The 16,900-nt window shown below is 36.5% G+C and overlaps 1 protein-coding gene across 9 annotated transcripts in view; it reads left to right on the plus strand.

The window, feature by feature from the left end:
• The window catches only part of ATF7IP (activating transcription factor 7 interacting protein), an 83,230-nt gene that overhangs the window by 50,541 nt on the left and 15,789 nt on the right, over positions 1–16,900 (plus strand). For 6 of the 9 annotated variants that reach the window (XM_050325289.1, XM_050325281.1, XM_050325290.1 and 3 more), the window contains exons 10-11: positions 372–439; positions 1,882–16,115. In XM_050325289.1, the coding sequence (XP_050181246.1) occupies positions 372–439; positions 1,882–3,327 (1,514 nt within the window). In that variant the 3' untranslated portion in view covers positions 3,328–16,115. The other 3 variants (XM_050325287.1, XM_050325288.1, XM_050325282.1) reach the window with 2 other exon arrangements.

The following is a 16,900-nucleotide window of genomic DNA, read 5'->3' on the forward strand; positions in this document are numbered from 1 at the left end:
TCTGTTTAACCATCCATTTTTCAGTCAATTTTTTTGGTCAAAAAATATTTAATAATTGTAATATTTTTTCAGTTTAGTATCATGTCGATTTGCATACAGACAGAAGAGAGGTTGGAGTTATACTTTGTACTCAGATAGGCAAGGGTATTGCTCATAAAATGTTTATAATACACTGTCAAATTTACAAGGAAGGGAACACATTAATCAAACTTGAATACTTAAAATTGAAAATAAGGGCTAAATGTTAGATATGCCACATACTGATTGTTTAGTACCAAACAATTTTGAATATTGTCTCCAAATTTGTATAGTGGATAGCAGTAATTAGTACTGATTAAATACTGCAAATGAACACTTTCTTGACCCCCCAGAAAACCAGACAAGCAGGCCACCAACAGATACTTCGGCAAACAAGCGAACTGCTGAGGGAACAACACAGGTAGGCTGCTGATTGTTTTTATATAAAATTCTAAAGTTACAATCCACAGGAGAAAAGTTCTTTATCTTTATTGCTTATAATGAAACAGTTTTAATTTCTCTCTGTGCCATCCTTTCTAGTTGCTGTCCGTTTGTATTTTTCTTCTTCTGATTCGGAGTATTATTTGGAGCATGAACTTCTGATAATCTTTTCAGAAGTTTTCTGATGGGGTTTGTGTAGGCAGATGAGTTCGTAAATCAGGAGCACACTAAAAATTTGTCTGATAAAACAGAGTTAATATACAAAGAAAACCTGCCCCATCTTTGTCTGAAGGGCTTGAACTTAAAGCTGCAAATACTTTATAAAGTATTAAAATGCTCTTATTTTTACGTTAATCCAGAAGTTAAAATTGGAATTCTGATGTTTGATTGCTAGATATCATAGGAAAATAAAAAAGGAAACCAAACTTTCTTCAGGAATAGCTACTTCATGATAAAGGAGAACTTGTAGTACTTCTGGAGTCCTTGTCTAAAATTTGTTGAACTTACTTTTAAATTTAAAGGTTGAAATTAAACTATTTAAAATCATTCATACATAATTTTCTTTCTGTATATACGTATTTCAGAAAGCACCTCATAGTTATATGTTGCTGTTAGAAGTCATTTTATTAAGGTGAATAAAATTCATTTATTCCAGCCAAAATTTCCAAATTCATTAGTGTTCAAGGTACAGTTAAATCTAAACTGTATTTCAAAGCAAGAAGAAAATATACTGGACAATGTTCTGGTTTTCACCTGTCACAGAAATAGTCTGGCAAAGGTAGCCAGTATTTTAGTGTATAAACTGTCCCTCACTCTACCTTGTTATTAAGGCATTTCATAGCAAATGGTTGTTTGGAACTTCATTTTTCAAAGATACCTGTGGATTATAGCTGTTAAAACACTCGTAAGTACTTGATACATAGGAAATCCAGTACGAGAATGGATGACAGAGGTACAGTTTTAAGATTTAATTTTCAGTATAGGATGCATATTCTGGAATTTTTTTCAGTTAGAGTCTGAAACCTGGAAACAAAATTTGGAAAACCAGATTGTGTATGATAGTGGCATTTAGCAATGGAAGGTGAGCAAGGAGTAGGGAAATATGACATAGGATGTTTTCCAGTTTTCAGTCTTCTGTTGTTGTGTATGTTCTAGGTTTGCTTTCCAAGAAATCAGTTAAAGCATGTGTAATGCCATGGTTAAAAAAGACCTGATACATTTTAATTGGGTAGTGAGGTATGGAATTGACATGCCATATCATTTGAAAAATCCAGTTAATGCCACCTGCTTTTTGTTACATAAAATCCAAAATATTACGTATTACTCCACACTTCACAGCTCTCAGATCAAAAAGTAGTTCACTGTGTGCCGTATACCTGTGGCATATTTGATGGTACAACTTTGATCAATTGTTTCGAAAAGCAGTTGAAACAGGAAGAGACTTCATCAGAAAATAAAGAAGCGGTAGAAGCAGCACAGACGAATTTTAACTTCCCTGAGGATGTCCTCTTTGGCTTGGAGGAAGAGGAAGAGGATGCTAAGAGCATCAAAAACACCCACAAGCAGACTGGCTGGGCAGCTAACCTATTAAAACAGTGGCTGGCCAAAAATGGCAAGGATCCTAGCTTTGAATTGGTCCCAGTGAGTGAACTCAATGATATCTTAAGAGAGTTTTATTACACAATAAGAAATCATGACGGAAATACCTACAGTGTGGCAAGCTACAAGTCAATGCGGGCTGGCTTAAACCGGCATCTCAAAATGCCACCTTATAATCGTCAGATTTGCTTAATGAAGGACAAAGAGTTTGCTAGTGCAAACATGGTGTTTGTGAGCGTGCTGAAGATGCTGCGCATGCAGGGGAAGGATGAGACTCACCACCATCCTCCTATAGCTGCTGAGGACTTGCGTAAGATTAAACAGTCTGGTGTGCTGGGTTTGCACAGTCCACTGGCACTCGTCAACAAGGTGTGGTTTGATTTGCAGTTGCATTTTGCCAAGAGAGGGAGGGAAATTTTGAGAGATCTGGCTCCAGATGCATTTGTTGTTGAGAAGGACAAGAATGGGCGTCGATATGCTATGTTTAGGTATCCTGGCAAAGGAAAAAATGGAGAAGATCCTCATAAAATGGGTAAAATGTATGATATGCCAGGTGACCCAAACTGTCCTGTTTTTTCATTGGAACTTTATTTGTCCAAGTTGCCTCCAGAACCCCCTGCCTTTTATCTGCACCCCTTAAAGCTAACATCAGAGCAAATGCAAGAGCAGTCTGTCTGGTACAAAAGAGAACCAATGGGGGTGAATTACCTGGGTACCATGATGCCCAGGATAAGTGTGGCAGCCCAGCTCTCTCAGCGGTACACCAATCATTCTCTCCGAACTACCACCATCCAGCTACTGTGTGAAGCAGGACTGGGGCCTAGAGAAATAATGGCAGTGACAGGCCATCGCTCCGAGTCTGCTATTAGACACTACTGGGGATCTGCAGAGGTTCGCTACAGGGCCTGGTCAGATATAATGGAAAATAATGCCCCCAGTTACCTATATAGCAAGATCCCAAATGAAGTGATAAAAGAATCACTATCTGGTGCCTCCACCTCTTCTGTAAAACACATTGTTCTAGAACAAAACAAAATTTTATTCCCTACAAAATCTGTGGTGCCACCTGGCACTAATTCTGTGGCTTTAGTTCCTGAGGGACACCCAGCCCTAAATTGCAGAAGCCCTGTCCTGTTGAACCACAGTTCTTCCAAGGTGTTTCTCCCCAGGAATGTGACCAGCGGGAACCTAACTGCCGCTCCCCTTCAAGGCTGTTGTAACAAACCTGTCTTTATAAAGCGTGTGATAAAACAAGAACCAATGACTTGATGCTTCTGTAATGGAACTGATTTCAAATGAATTGCTAAAATGGAAAAATTACCAGATTTGTTTTTTCACTTGGTCTACTAAGAAATTTCTTATGGTCTAGTTAAGCAAGAAGTATGCTGTTCGCATTCATGATGTGAGCTATGCAACAGAAACTTAAACAGAGCAGGGCTTGGAGTTGGTATGACTTTTTGTGGCAGCTGGGACTCTTTAGATGGCTGAGCAGAGCTATTAAAGGGAAATACAGATTTCCATTTAGTTGAAGATACGCTTTCTTCACTAAGAGTGTGGCTTTTATATTTTGTGAAGAGTGTATTTATCATACCATTTTGTGCCTGCTGGCACTGATGTAGCATCTTACAAATCAAATACTCGATTACTGAAGAGCACCAAGAAGGTAGAAGCTGAATGAAATAGATGCAGATGCACTACAAATATATACATATTCATGAAAACACCTGGAATTGCTTGACCACTGTTGCCCTCTGTTCAAATTGTTATCAGACCTACCAGAGGATTGTGCCTTTATTTTTTTTTTACCATTCCTCTAAATTGGTTTTTCTCTGTGAGCTGCATATTTGCATTGCAGGTCTTTCCTTTTCCTATCTAATATTTTGGCTTAAGATTTCAGTCATTCTGTTCTCCAAAGGCACTGTTTGATATGCATGGTATTAAAATTGAGATCTCTTCAGTTATGCATGAAATGGGGAAAACATTCTCAAAAGGGCTGAAGACAGGTTTGTTGCTTAAATGGCAGGTAATTAGAGTTCAAGTGTTGTCTCTGTGCTTGTGAAAGGTTTTTTTGTATTTCCTCTCACCCTTTCATTACATTTCACATCATCTTTGCAGTATAGTATAATTCATGAGAAGTATGTCCTGTTCTTCCCCACTGAACCTTATCCAGATATTATTTTTGGTTTTAACTTCTTCGGAGTAGTAAATTGATCCTGTCATTAAATTTTCCATAGATCTTTACAGATTAGAAATTCTCAGGATAGTGGATATGGGACTAATAATTTTTGTCAGAGATTCTGACAAATAAGAGATCTTCCTGTAAATAAAAACGGAAAACTGGTTATAGGATCACAGTTATGGTAGGTCCGCTTTGGAAGAAGAAATAGTGTAGCGTTTAAAACTTTTCCATTATATTAACTGAATGAAATAAGAATTGCTTTGTCCTTTTCAAATGTGTGTACACACGTGCACCACATGGTTTATCACACGAAGGGCTTCACTGGAAGTGTTTTATGTTGCTCAGCAGTGGACAAAATAGAGAAAAATCCCAGCTGAAATGACAGATTGACCATGATAAACTCTTTAATTCTGTGGAGAACTTCCTGGCTGGGATAGGCTTTCAAATATTGAATGAGATTTATTGCTCTATTATAGTGTATAGTCTACACAGACACCGCTATAGTCTGCACAGAGGGCTCCATGGCTGAACTTCGGAGGTTTTATCTTGGCTGATAATGTTTACTTTTGTGGCCTTGGGTAGGTTACCCATACTTAATGCATCAGTTTTCCAAAGCGTAAGACTAGCACAATGATCCATTTTCTGATGGATCATGTTAAAAATTAAAAAGTTTTAAAAGTTCTGTAGTCATCTTGTGTATTATATTTACAGTCACTTTTATTTACTGCTGTTGTAATGATTGAGATCGTTGATCAGATGTAATTGTTAATACAAGAATTATTTCTGCACAGTCCTCTACTTCCTTAGTTGCAACAGTAACTGACAGCATCAATGACTAGAGGAAAGAAAGCATGGATCCAGAATTATAATTTTGTCAAGCCTAAAATAAATCAAATAGAAATGGTAAAGAAGTAATCCTTTCTAATTGCTAGATAAAAGAAAAAGTGGAAAAAAAAAGGGCAAAAAGTTCTTAAAATATGGGAGAACTTACTCTAGATATACAATCTAGGTATATATTTAGGGTAATGTAGATTTCCAAATTTTAGGGATTCACAGAATTCATAATTCAGCCACACTGCCAAATTTAATTTCTTGTTTGAAGAAATTCACCCTAAACTTTCACCAGGATGGGTATGTATTACTTCCCCCCAACACACACACTTTTTCTCAGGTAGTTGCTTCTTCCAGCATACTGGCATTGTACATTTATCCTGCAGAAACATGTAAAGTGTGTTGCCAGGAGATTATTCTTTTTTGTTCCCTCTTGCTGTGTACTGTGGTCATACTGGGCACATGCCCTGCTCTGGTCCTAAGTGCATCTGGGTGACTTTCTGTAACAGCATATTGCTAATGGCTTTGTGCTTTAACACAAATCTACTCGGTGATTGAAATAGAAAAAGGGAATCTTTGGCCAATCTTGGCATGTCTCTGATTCTTTTTGATCATCATTTGGCTTCTAACTTGACTTCCATTCTGTTGGCATATAATTGGGTATTTTTGGATTCTCATTTGTTAAATTCTAATTCTGTTGGCACCAACTAAACAGTGTCCTCTTGGTACCTTCAGTTTGAACCTGATACTTCAAAGCTACTGACTGCAGTATTACTAGCTTCTGGTTTCTTTGTATGGGAGAGGGTTTTTTTTAATGAGAAAAAGTATTCCTAGTTTGGACTGGAAGTGTTGCTTTACAGGAACTGGGGTCATTGTTCCCTAAGCTTTCCATTAATGTTTGAATTGATTCTTATGAATGGAACATGTTTCTAACCTTCCAGAACTGAAAAATCTTTCTCCTGTTTCGCCTCTCACCTAAAGTATTAAATGAATCTTTCCTACATGTATTTTGTTTCTGGAAAACCTGAAGCAGACAAACAGAATGGGTGTTTTGCTGCTTTTGTAAAGTATTTTGGGTATGTGTACAGTAATACTGGGAGCAGGGGGTCAAGTTTCAAGTCAGTTTTGTTCATTGTAGTACAGGTTATGCTTTGTGAACATCATGAATTGTATCAAAATGGACATGAATTGTACTCCTCAGGCACAGTATCAGCAGAGAACCTCAAACAGCAGGATAAGAGTTTCCTTTTTTCCTGTTGCTTTCCTACTATAAGTGAAACTGGTTGGTGAACCAACGGGTTAAGTACAGTTTGTTTGTCTAAACTTAAATTTAGACTTTGGCTGTAAACTTGATGCAAAATTTAAAATTCACTTTAAAAATCTGAATATAACAAATATTCTTTGAAAGAAATTTGTCATCTGTCACGCTTGAATTTTCTAATTAGGTCTTTCCCTAAAATAAGACTATTTCAGTTGCCAAAAAAAACCCCAGCACTTAATCTTGCCTAAATCAACTGAACTAATTTTTTAAATGCTGGCTGCTGTGTTATTGATTAAATTCCATTTCCCTTGAGGGAGATGACTCTGAAAACGGGAATGACTGGAACCTTATATAATACATCCATAAATTTAGGTTTGTATCTCATTTTCATAATTTAGCTTCGGTACTAGTGCTGTGAATCTAGGACTTGTTTTCTGTGAATTTTCCTGTTAAGTTTGAAAATCTCAGCTGTTACTTCAAGGGGTACCCTAATTACTTTTTGTTTTTATGACGTTGGCACAGTATCTGACAGTATGTTAAAATTTCTTTGCTCTGTGCATCTTCTCTGTTCCATGTGAAGAGCTCCTTTGTGCAGAGTGTCAAATACTTGAAGGCGTTGAAAAGATGCTTTGAAATTGAATGTGTTTTGGGGTTTGTTGTGGTTTTAGTCTGGTGTATTTGGTTATCCTGAACTGTACAGTTTCTCAGTAATTGCTGTTTAGGGGTCAGTACAGTCAAAGTTTCCAGTAAGCAGCTTGGACATATGGTTTTGCTGTATGACTGTTTCTCCTTTTCCTGTGTTCCTCTGTTTCTTGCTCCAAGAGGAGTGGCCACAGGGATGTGGGAGGGGACGTCTTACTACGTTTGTGTTAGTCTCGTATTTTCACTTTTTTCCTACATACACAGACATTTAAGGGTTGTTAATCAGTCCCAGACATTTTACCAATGGCCATTGCAGCGCCTGGGGTCCTAGAGTTGCATTTCTGAAGACATGACAAGCACTTTTAATGTATTGGGGTAAATATTACTGTTACAGAGGCAAAGGCATCTTTAATTATATACCAAATCTTTAGAATGGTTTTCAAAGTATTTTAGTATGTATCCCAGTTATAGATACAGGATTTATATATATTATATATAATATATAAATAGAGCTATGGTATACTGAAAGAATCTATGAAAGCAACTTTTATTATATTGTAACATAAAGTAAAAGTTAACAAATTTGAACAGTATTGGATATGTTAAAAACAGCTGGCCTAAGCCAATCTTCAAGAATGATTGCATCATACTTATTAAAGCACCAGGTCAGGTGAATAGTCTTTTTTCCCCTGTTTCCTACTCCGTGCACCTTATCCTCTTATGGAGTAAACCGTTTTTTAAGTCTAAATTTCAGCTGTGCAGTTCACTTTTGAAGTAATACTAGTTTTTTAAATTGAAGTCCGCAGTGTTCTATCCATTTCCTATTGTTTTCGACATACCTGGATTTGTTTGGTTAAACTACAGTTTAATTTAAGCTATTTTGCTGACTGTTGGAAGTTCATCTGGTAAAATGTTAATAAAGTACATTTATAACTCCTATCCCTTTACTTTGCAATGTGTATTAAACTTTGTGAATGTCTCTTTGGAAATAATGTGAGCAAAGTGGATATGTCAGCTTACAATTTATAAGCAGCTATTAATTCTATATTGTTGAAGCATTATTGATGAATATGTTTCCTTGCATTTCCTGGTTTTGTTACTGAAAATAAACATATATAAGTATATATGTAAAATGGGCTACTTGACTTTTGTCTTTGACCCTGGGGTTATATTTATGCTGTTTAAAATGCTGTTAGCTTTCATCTGCAAGGTGGAACCTTTGCCTGAGACTAATTAGGAATCTAAATTATAAAGACGTTACCAGGATGTCACGTAGCTGAATTGGATGACTGTTTTAAGGAACAAAATTAAAGTGAATCCATTCTTGTGTGACTTCTAAAGTGATTTGTCTTTCCCTGCAACCATATCTGTGTTACCTAAACCACCCCCAGCTACTGAGAGCTGCTTTTAATGAATAAATATATTTGTGCATTGTAGGCTTATTTGGGGCCAAAAAAATCGAGAAAAATATTAAAACAATCTGATTATATCATTACCTCAGACATGGATAATAGCTTTTAAAAGCTGCATTAAACAAATCCTAAAAGTATTACAAACATATGTACTGTTTGTTTAGTAAGATGGACTTCCATCATCCAAGATGGCCATGCTACATAATGCTGTTGGGGAACTGTCACTGGGCTTTGGGGAAACTAGGTAGATGTTTCACCTTCGGAGAGTAAGATCCAGTAAAGAGACGTGTGTGCACATGCACGCATGTATGTATTTATTATATACCCTTTTAATTGTTTGATTAAGGAGAAAGCAAATCACAGCAGTAGAAAAGTACTGTTAGTATGGCGTTAAGTATTTCTTTATAACTTTTAGTTGGAATTGTGATTGCTAGCATCTAAAACCAGCTTTTCTGGCAACCAGTCTCTTATTTGTGTTCTTGTAAATAGGAGTAGCTGAGGCAACCTCTGATCTTTGCACCAAAGAAATTAGAGGGTATATAATACTTAGGGGTTACTATGACAGGTCATTAATTTTTTCCATGCTTGTATTGTTCTTGTTCTATAGGAAGTGTTGCACAGTACCAGTTAAGGGTAAAGGGAATGCAGGAATCTTGTGAATGCAATATGTAAAATGTCTGTTAAAAGTATTTGAGTATTATATAAGTATGCAACCACACAATATCAAAACATGTATTGCAGCCCTGTGAAATTTCATTTTTGTAAACTATGATCTTGGTAAACTGTTCATTTCATTTTCATTTTTATTTTGGTAAGATATGACAAATATATTTGGTACCTGGTTGAGTAGATTTTCATGACATCTTTGCAAGGCTGAAATAATTACTTCAATTTTGTGGAAGTTATTGCATTGGAAAGATAACTCTTAAGAAGTGATAAGTCTGACATTGAACAGTCAGTGACTGAAATGTGCTCAAAAATGTATAAAAAAGGTCATTTCCACAACTGCTTAGACTGTGGTCAAAATCTGTAGTTTTGTATATGGACGACTAAAAATGAAACGTCAACCATATAATTATGCATACAAACACAGTATTGCCACTGTCTCCACACGCACATCATTCCCAAAACAAATTTTTAACATCACTCCCCATAATTTAAGATTGATTTTGCTATTATATAACGCCTTGGTGCGTCATGTATTATTGTGGTGGTGTGATGCTTCATGGATTGTCTGGTTTGCAACCTCCAGATTTTTTTCTAGTTTGTTACAGTAGAAACTATTATTAATAAAATTGTTTGCACTGTGTCAAGTGTGCCACACGTAATCTTCAGAATTTGACCTTTACTACTCTAGAAGTAATTTTTAGTTTGCAATGTATTTTTTGTTGATGCATTTTTTTCTCCTTATTTTTAACTTTTACATACTACAGTGTTCCTTTATGAAAAGCAGGTGGCATTACAACCAATAACATTGTTTTCTCTATTTGATGAACTGAACTGTGGCGTTATATAATACCAAAATTTTTAAATCTTATACATCATATTTAAATAGAGAAGTGCATATTCAGAACTTTCTTCAAAATACCAACATGTAGCTTTTGGTTTTTCATGTGGTACGGTACATGTGCATGTTACCCAGCTGTTCAGTTTGAGTTTTAGAGATTTCTTTCCCAGTGTTCTACAGTAGTTTGCCATTGACGTATATATGTTGTGATGATGTAACTTCTTTCTGTGTTTAACTTCACAGTTGTAGTTATGGTGGGAGATAACCTCCTTTCTCAATATCATGTCTGCCATTTGTGCTTTGACCTTTAAATATGATCTCCTTCATTGCATTTGTTTTCCTTGTGGAATTGGAATAGCTCTTTTACAGGCACCCACCCCCAGCATTTTTTCTTTCTCTTTCTTTTCAAAATTCAAATGATGAATCAACCTCATTTGTAGTAGTAATGGTCTGAAAAAGTTGCTGATTAGCAAAGCTAAGGTGACATTCTTTCTCCCACTACAGTGTAGTGTACAACACTAAAATGGTTCAGCATGTGGAAAAACATATGATAGTAGCTTGTCTCAATGTCCCTACTTCTCTAGAGGTAGATGAGGAAACTGCTTCAGAATCACTTGAACACCAGAAACAGCCCTTCATTTTATTGTGAGGCTGATTCCTTTCTGATTCCCCTTTATTAGTTTACTATTTGCCAGTGTGGGAGCCCCTGGTGGTCTAGTGATTAAGGGCGCGGCGCTGTCACCGCCGAGGCCCGGGTTCGATTTCTGGTCAGGGCCACTACCTGGGCAGATGGAGCTCGTTAGCCCTGTAGGCTATCCATCTACGTCCTGAGGACCTCGCTGCCACCGTCCAAGCTCGCTTGGCCCCGGCAGATGAACCTTAGGATTAAAGGGTGGGCTCAGTTCCACGCACACTGTGTCTCACCTAAAAAATCCAATGCGCAGGCTGGAAGGAGTAAAGACCCTTCCCCGGATCTTCGCTCGCGAAGACTGGCCATTATCATTTGCCAGTGTGTAGGTTAATTATTAGATATTGCAGTCAATGACATAGAGGATATAATGACAGTCTTCCAAAAGAAAGAGGAAAGCTCTTAATTATAAAACATTTACATTGGTTTTATTGCAAGTCTTAATTGTGACTTCAGGTGGCCCTATTCACTGCATTTATGCATTTTTTTACAAGTTCCAGGGTTTTTATTACTCCTAAGAACCCTTCTTCTATTATAGTTATTTTTAAAAATTTTTATAATATCCATATGACACTGGTTCCAGGAAGTCGCTATATAATTATTTTCATTCTCAAAGAAAACTGTATTATTCTTGCTTCTCCCCATAAGTATATCTTAATTTGTCAGCACATCTGTATCTCAGTATTTTCTTTAACTTTTAAAATGAATATGGTTGGGATTGGAAGAAAGCAGATGTATGGTCTGGGTGTATGCAGTAGAAAATGCATGAAATTTGAGTATAGGTCATTTTTACTGATTGATTGTAGAAAATTCTGAATTAAAGTGTAATTACTGAAATACGAATAGAGATTTTACAAAAGTCATTAAAACAAAGTCTGTTTCTAGTGGTTTTCATGGTAAAATCTGAAAACCATTACTCAGGACTATAGATCACTTTTGAGCAAAAGTTTTGCAGTTAGAACAACTAGAAATACCAGTTTCTAATATTACGTGAGAAAAAATGCAGAAATCTGAATAAGTTGCACTCATTTTATACCTCCTTTTCATTCTTTTGTTTCCCATATGCACTATAAAACAGTTTCAGCTTAACTGATGAAGAGGTGTTTAGAAGAGGTTACGATTTGGCATCTCCCTGGTTGAGGTCTTAGCAAGTTTCACTTAGATATTTGAAAGGGATGAGTAGTTACTTTTTCAGTTGTGCCCTTTCTTCTAGGGTCTTTCAGTTGCTGCTTTCACAAGTTATCTGCTTGCTATTAAAATACTTTTCCTTCACACTTGCCAAGTTAGATGCTTGCCTGGGGCATCTGGCACGCAGACAGTTACATATTGGTAATTGCAGTCCGTGCAGACGTGACTTTGCAGACTGAAGCAGCTGGGGCAGAGGGGCTGCAATTTTACAAGATTTTCTTTAAAGAACACACTTTTTAAAACAGATCAAGATTGTTCATTGAAAGTCTTCTCCGTGGTGGGCTGGTTCAGGAGAGATGCACAACACTGAGCATAGCAAAGTAACTTCACAGTACACTTACCCCATCTTCTCCCATGTTTGTGGTGGTGCTTGCTCAGTTGCTGCTTGGCTGTTATTTTCTTTTCCCTGCTACCTTTTTTCCTCCTCCTCCTTCCGTTTTCTCCTTTGTTTCTGCTCTTAATCATATCTTGCAGTCCTCTTCCCTGGCTTCACCTCATGTTTTGCCTTTCAGCTCTCAAGTTTGCATGCGTCTTCTTGGACTGGATCTACATTAGATTTCAGTATGAAATGTTCAGTTACCACACACATTGCTTTCATGCAAAATACCTCAATTGCAAATTTAAGTTCACCTACCAGCTGAAGAATAAACACGTGACTATATTAAAATTAGGAAGTTAGGAAAATATGAAGACACGTATTTTTCTTGTTTTCTTCCTAATATTTTTTTCACAGATATATATTTAAAACTCTGACATTCCAGAGTAGGATTTGTTAGGTTTAATTTTTAATTCCATTCTTAATTCACTTTTTTCATGGCATTGTTTTAAGATTGTTACACTGTTGGCTGCCATAAGAAAGCAGAAAGAAATTTAAATGAAGGCAGCTCAGATACATTGTGGTTAACTGAATGGCTCAGTCTGTAATGTTGCTACTTCCAGGCAGTACAAACTTTGCTCACCTGCTATGGATAAAACAGGTCCAAAATGGCAGTATGGCAGTATCGTGGAGGATTTCTACTTACTTGGAATTTAAGGGCATATACATTAAGATACATGAGCCTTTCAGAAGGGTGGAGAAGGGAGTTTGGCAGCTTACATTTCTTTTCAGTCTCACTGAAAACTTTTTTTCTGCTTGATTACTAGAAATTACCCAGATGCTATTGTAAACAAACAGATTTAATGAGACTTGTGGTCTACTTGGAGAGTGGTGAGCTGTTTCTGACAAATGATGAAAGGGTTGTTTGCAGAGGTTTGATTTTGTCTACTTTGGTTGCCTTGCTTTGGTTTTGGTTTTGCATTTGTTTTTTGTAACTGTGACATTTTAAATAGATACAAATCACTTTATATTGATGTAGGTTTTTTGGTTTTGTTTCAGCTTATTTGATATGCTAAGATGATTGAATCTTTTGTTATTAAGACTTACTAGGCAATATGTGAACTGAAGCACCAGGTATATGTTTGGAGTTCTCATTAAATGATTTTAGTTATGTCGTTTGTGTGACTGCACTGATGAAAAGGTGTTAAGACTTCATCATCTTGCTCTTCTGCAGAGATCAGCTGAGGCAGGTTAATGTTGTTGGATTCCTGTGTTTGGAGATAACTAAAAAGTCATAGTAGACCAGAATGCTTTGACTTTGCTTCTCTGCTTTACCAGTTTCTACCCAAATGCTTGCTGAAATCTAAATTAGGAGCTGAAAGACTTGTTTCTGAATTTGCTTTTCATTCCTGGAGTTGAGATACCTACAGGTATCTGAAAACTGTGTGCCAACACTACAGAATATAGAAATGGATACTTTGCCTCCTTTTGAATGTTGGTGGATGCCTTTATGGGAGGCATAATTAGTACTGTGTTTTGTGTGGGGATTACACCGTGCTCCCCTAGGTAGGAAACACAGTGTTCGGCATTTGGGGGTTTTCAAGTTTCCCTAATATTTTCTTGTACCCCTGTCTTTCATTTGAGGGAAATCCATGGTTGGTGAACAAAGGGGAATCTAGTTGGGGAGGCTGGGGAGTCAGGACTGCATGGAGTGCTGTGTTTTAGGTACAGCATCTGCTTGGAGTAGTTGGAGTGTGTGCCCTGGAACCAAGACTGGGGGATGTACCACAGAGCACCGCTCGAAAGGCTGCCCTGCTGATCTGCAGCTTCTAGTGTGGGTTTCTGAAAGAACCTAACTACTTATGGATGGATAGCTCCTGATGAGGAGATTGCTGTCAGGGTCACTTAGAAGAAAACCTTGAATAGTGTGGCTGACTAAGAGAAGGTCTTTCCTCCTGAGAATTGCATGAATGAAACCTCGTCAGCTGATTTAATACTTGCCTGTTTAACTAACTCCAGATTTTGACCTTCCAGATACCTGGAAGCTCTAAGAACTTTATTGACTAGCACAGTCAAGTAGGGCTTCAAAACAGCTGTCATACAGAGTATTTTTCTAAGGATTTTTATTTCCTTGCAGAGGAAGAACTTAAAGGAAATTATTTTATTTCAGACTAATGTATTTTATAGTGGAAAGAAATTAGTATTTTGGTGTTAGTTTTTTCTTTTTCCAGTTCCTTATAAATCTCCCTCTCCATTTTTCAATCTTCTTTCCCCTGGCAGAGAGAACCATTTGTCAGTCAAATACATATTGTTGACTGGGAAGATCATCAAGTTGGAATGAAATTCCTCTTAACTTGATGCTAATCAATTTATCATTGATTATTTTAATGTACCTTTTATCTTATGGTTTCAAGTGGGTAAATCAGCTCATCATACTAAGAAAACTGAAGCTGGAAAGTACTTTAAATAGAAACCACTCAACAGAAGAATTCCATGGTTAATAATTCTGAACTATGTTTATGTTTAGCAAGATAAGAGTCACTATAGAGATCTCTTCTATCACCTGTGAACATAAGTAGTTAGATATTTCTTACCTAAATTGTGTATCACAATTTATTAGCAGAATTTCATCAGTGGCAGCATCAGAACTTGAGGCAAGAAGAAATCATGCTGTAATAATGCATAATGAAGAGAACAATCCCATCAGGCACTCCAAATTCAGTGACTGATTAATTCAAACACAGCTTTTGCTTGCATTTAGTTACCATTTGATACCTCTTTTGCCTCTCAGAGCTTTGCCTGTGGTAGAGTTGTCTTTTGGACCTCCTTAAAGACTTAGTTTTACCCAAAGGGAAAGGTCATAGAGCAGTCTCAGTGCTTAGGCTTTGTGCATCTGTCCCCATCTGACTGGACAGAAAAATCTCTAATCTTCCTAGAAGAGTACATCATGTCGGCATTTGTACAGACCATGTGGGTCTGATAACTCTTACCCTTTTTTCTATGTTAACTGCTCAGAGATTTTTGATAATTATGGTGCTTTTATAACCCTTTTCCTTCCTAAGGAACTCAATTTATGGATTAGAGTAATCAGTAGCAGTTCAATCCAACAATAAATGATCATCTCTTCCACAAAACAAATCAACAACAACAAAGAAACCACAACTAATTTTTGCAGCGAGGAACTAGAATATTATTCAAGATTTTTTCCTAGAAAGTATATTTAAAACCATATAGGATCTCCTCTGTATTTTTTGTCACCTAAGGGAAAATGTTGTTGTTCCTTCCAGTTTGAACAGCCAAGGGACAGCAGTTGATCCAGAAGATAAATCTTGCTTGATGGTCCTCTAAGGCTTTTTGTTATAACATTTAGCTCAAAAGATCCTTTTATGCTAAAGGGATGGTTACATCTCTCTACTCATATGTAGAATTATTATTCATGTGTAGAATAACAGAATACTAAAATTTGTGCTAATGAGTGAGAATGCAGTAATGAAATTACTGGATACAATTGGAGTTTTCTGATTGTTTTGATACATTTTTAAGCATACAGGTTCCAGTGCAGTTTTTTCCCTTTTCTTATTGTGAAGTCAGTGTCTTTATAACCACATAGGCCAGGCTGTCTCAAGATAAATAATATATTGTCCTGGTGACTGTTCTGTCAAAAGATTATACTACTACAGAGGAGAGCACAGATTACAACCAGATTGAAATGTTAAGAATCAGAGTTGAAGTATACCCTGTAACAGCAAATTGTTACGCATTTACCTGTAAAACAACAATATTCTATTAGTCATCAGTGTTTTTTACTCTTTACAAAGCTAAAAATATTTTAATACTTGTTACTGCAGTACAGTCACTTGGTTATCACCTGTTCTTCACGTCCTGGGATATTTGTCTGAAATTTCCTTCTCTCTCATTTCATCAGTTCCCTTGTAATAAGTATCAATTGAGACCTCTCCTTCTGAATATTCAGTTTGTGTCCCTTTTCCATCTGTGTTCTCTGGATTTGCTTTTGCAAAATGAAGGAGTTTTGTCTTTCAGAGCGGGAAGGTCACAGGAAGTGAATCGGGAGGTGTCATTGATCTTACACTGGATGAAGAAGATGATAACTCTTCTCAGGGTAGGTGGAATATGTTTTGCTAACTGCAGAGATAATTGAGCTACAAGTATTATTTCATCACATAAATGACAGAAAGTAATAAACTTACGTTTCTGCTTATAGTGTATTTTTTCCTTGGTGTTTCAGTTAAATAGGACTGTTGTTAAAAAAATTGATAGGTGTGAAATAAAAGGAATTTTGCTCATAGTCTTTAAGATTTTTACCTTTCTCTTAATTTAAGCATTGTTGCTGTCTATTCTTAAATCTGTTAGACTTGGGGAGTAATTTAAGGCATTTGAGTTCTTGATAATATTTTAACAAGTTCTTCTAGATGTATTTCTTTTTCCTGTTCACTGATTAATTAAGGACTTTTTAATTCTACAGTTAATATTCAGGCATTAGATTATTACAGCTTCTAATCTTCTGTTTAACTAAAACGCTTTGTTGTGAGGGTTTAAAAACCAAATGCTAATTTGTTGTTTGCTTTAGAACTGTATGCCAAGATCAGAGTAAATATAGTTGTGCTCTTATATCCTTTGGCAGTTTGGATGCACTTCATCCTTTAAAAGAATGCATTTCTTTTTTTATAAGTTGTGTAAATTTAGGCATATCTAATTATAGCTAGCATTGGATTAGTGAAGAATTACAGTACTTCAGAGAAGAAAAAAAGAGTCTGTACTTAAGACCATGTATTGTACTGCCATCTTCATTGAGAAAAA

This window comes from Myiozetetes cayanensis, unplaced genomic scaffold (genome assembly GCF_022539395.1).
Source record: "Myiozetetes cayanensis isolate MyiCay16 unplaced genomic scaffold, myiCay2020 scf3, whole genome shotgun sequence".
NCBI lineage: Eukaryota > Metazoa > Chordata > Aves > Passeriformes > Tyrannidae > Myiozetetes > Myiozetetes cayanensis.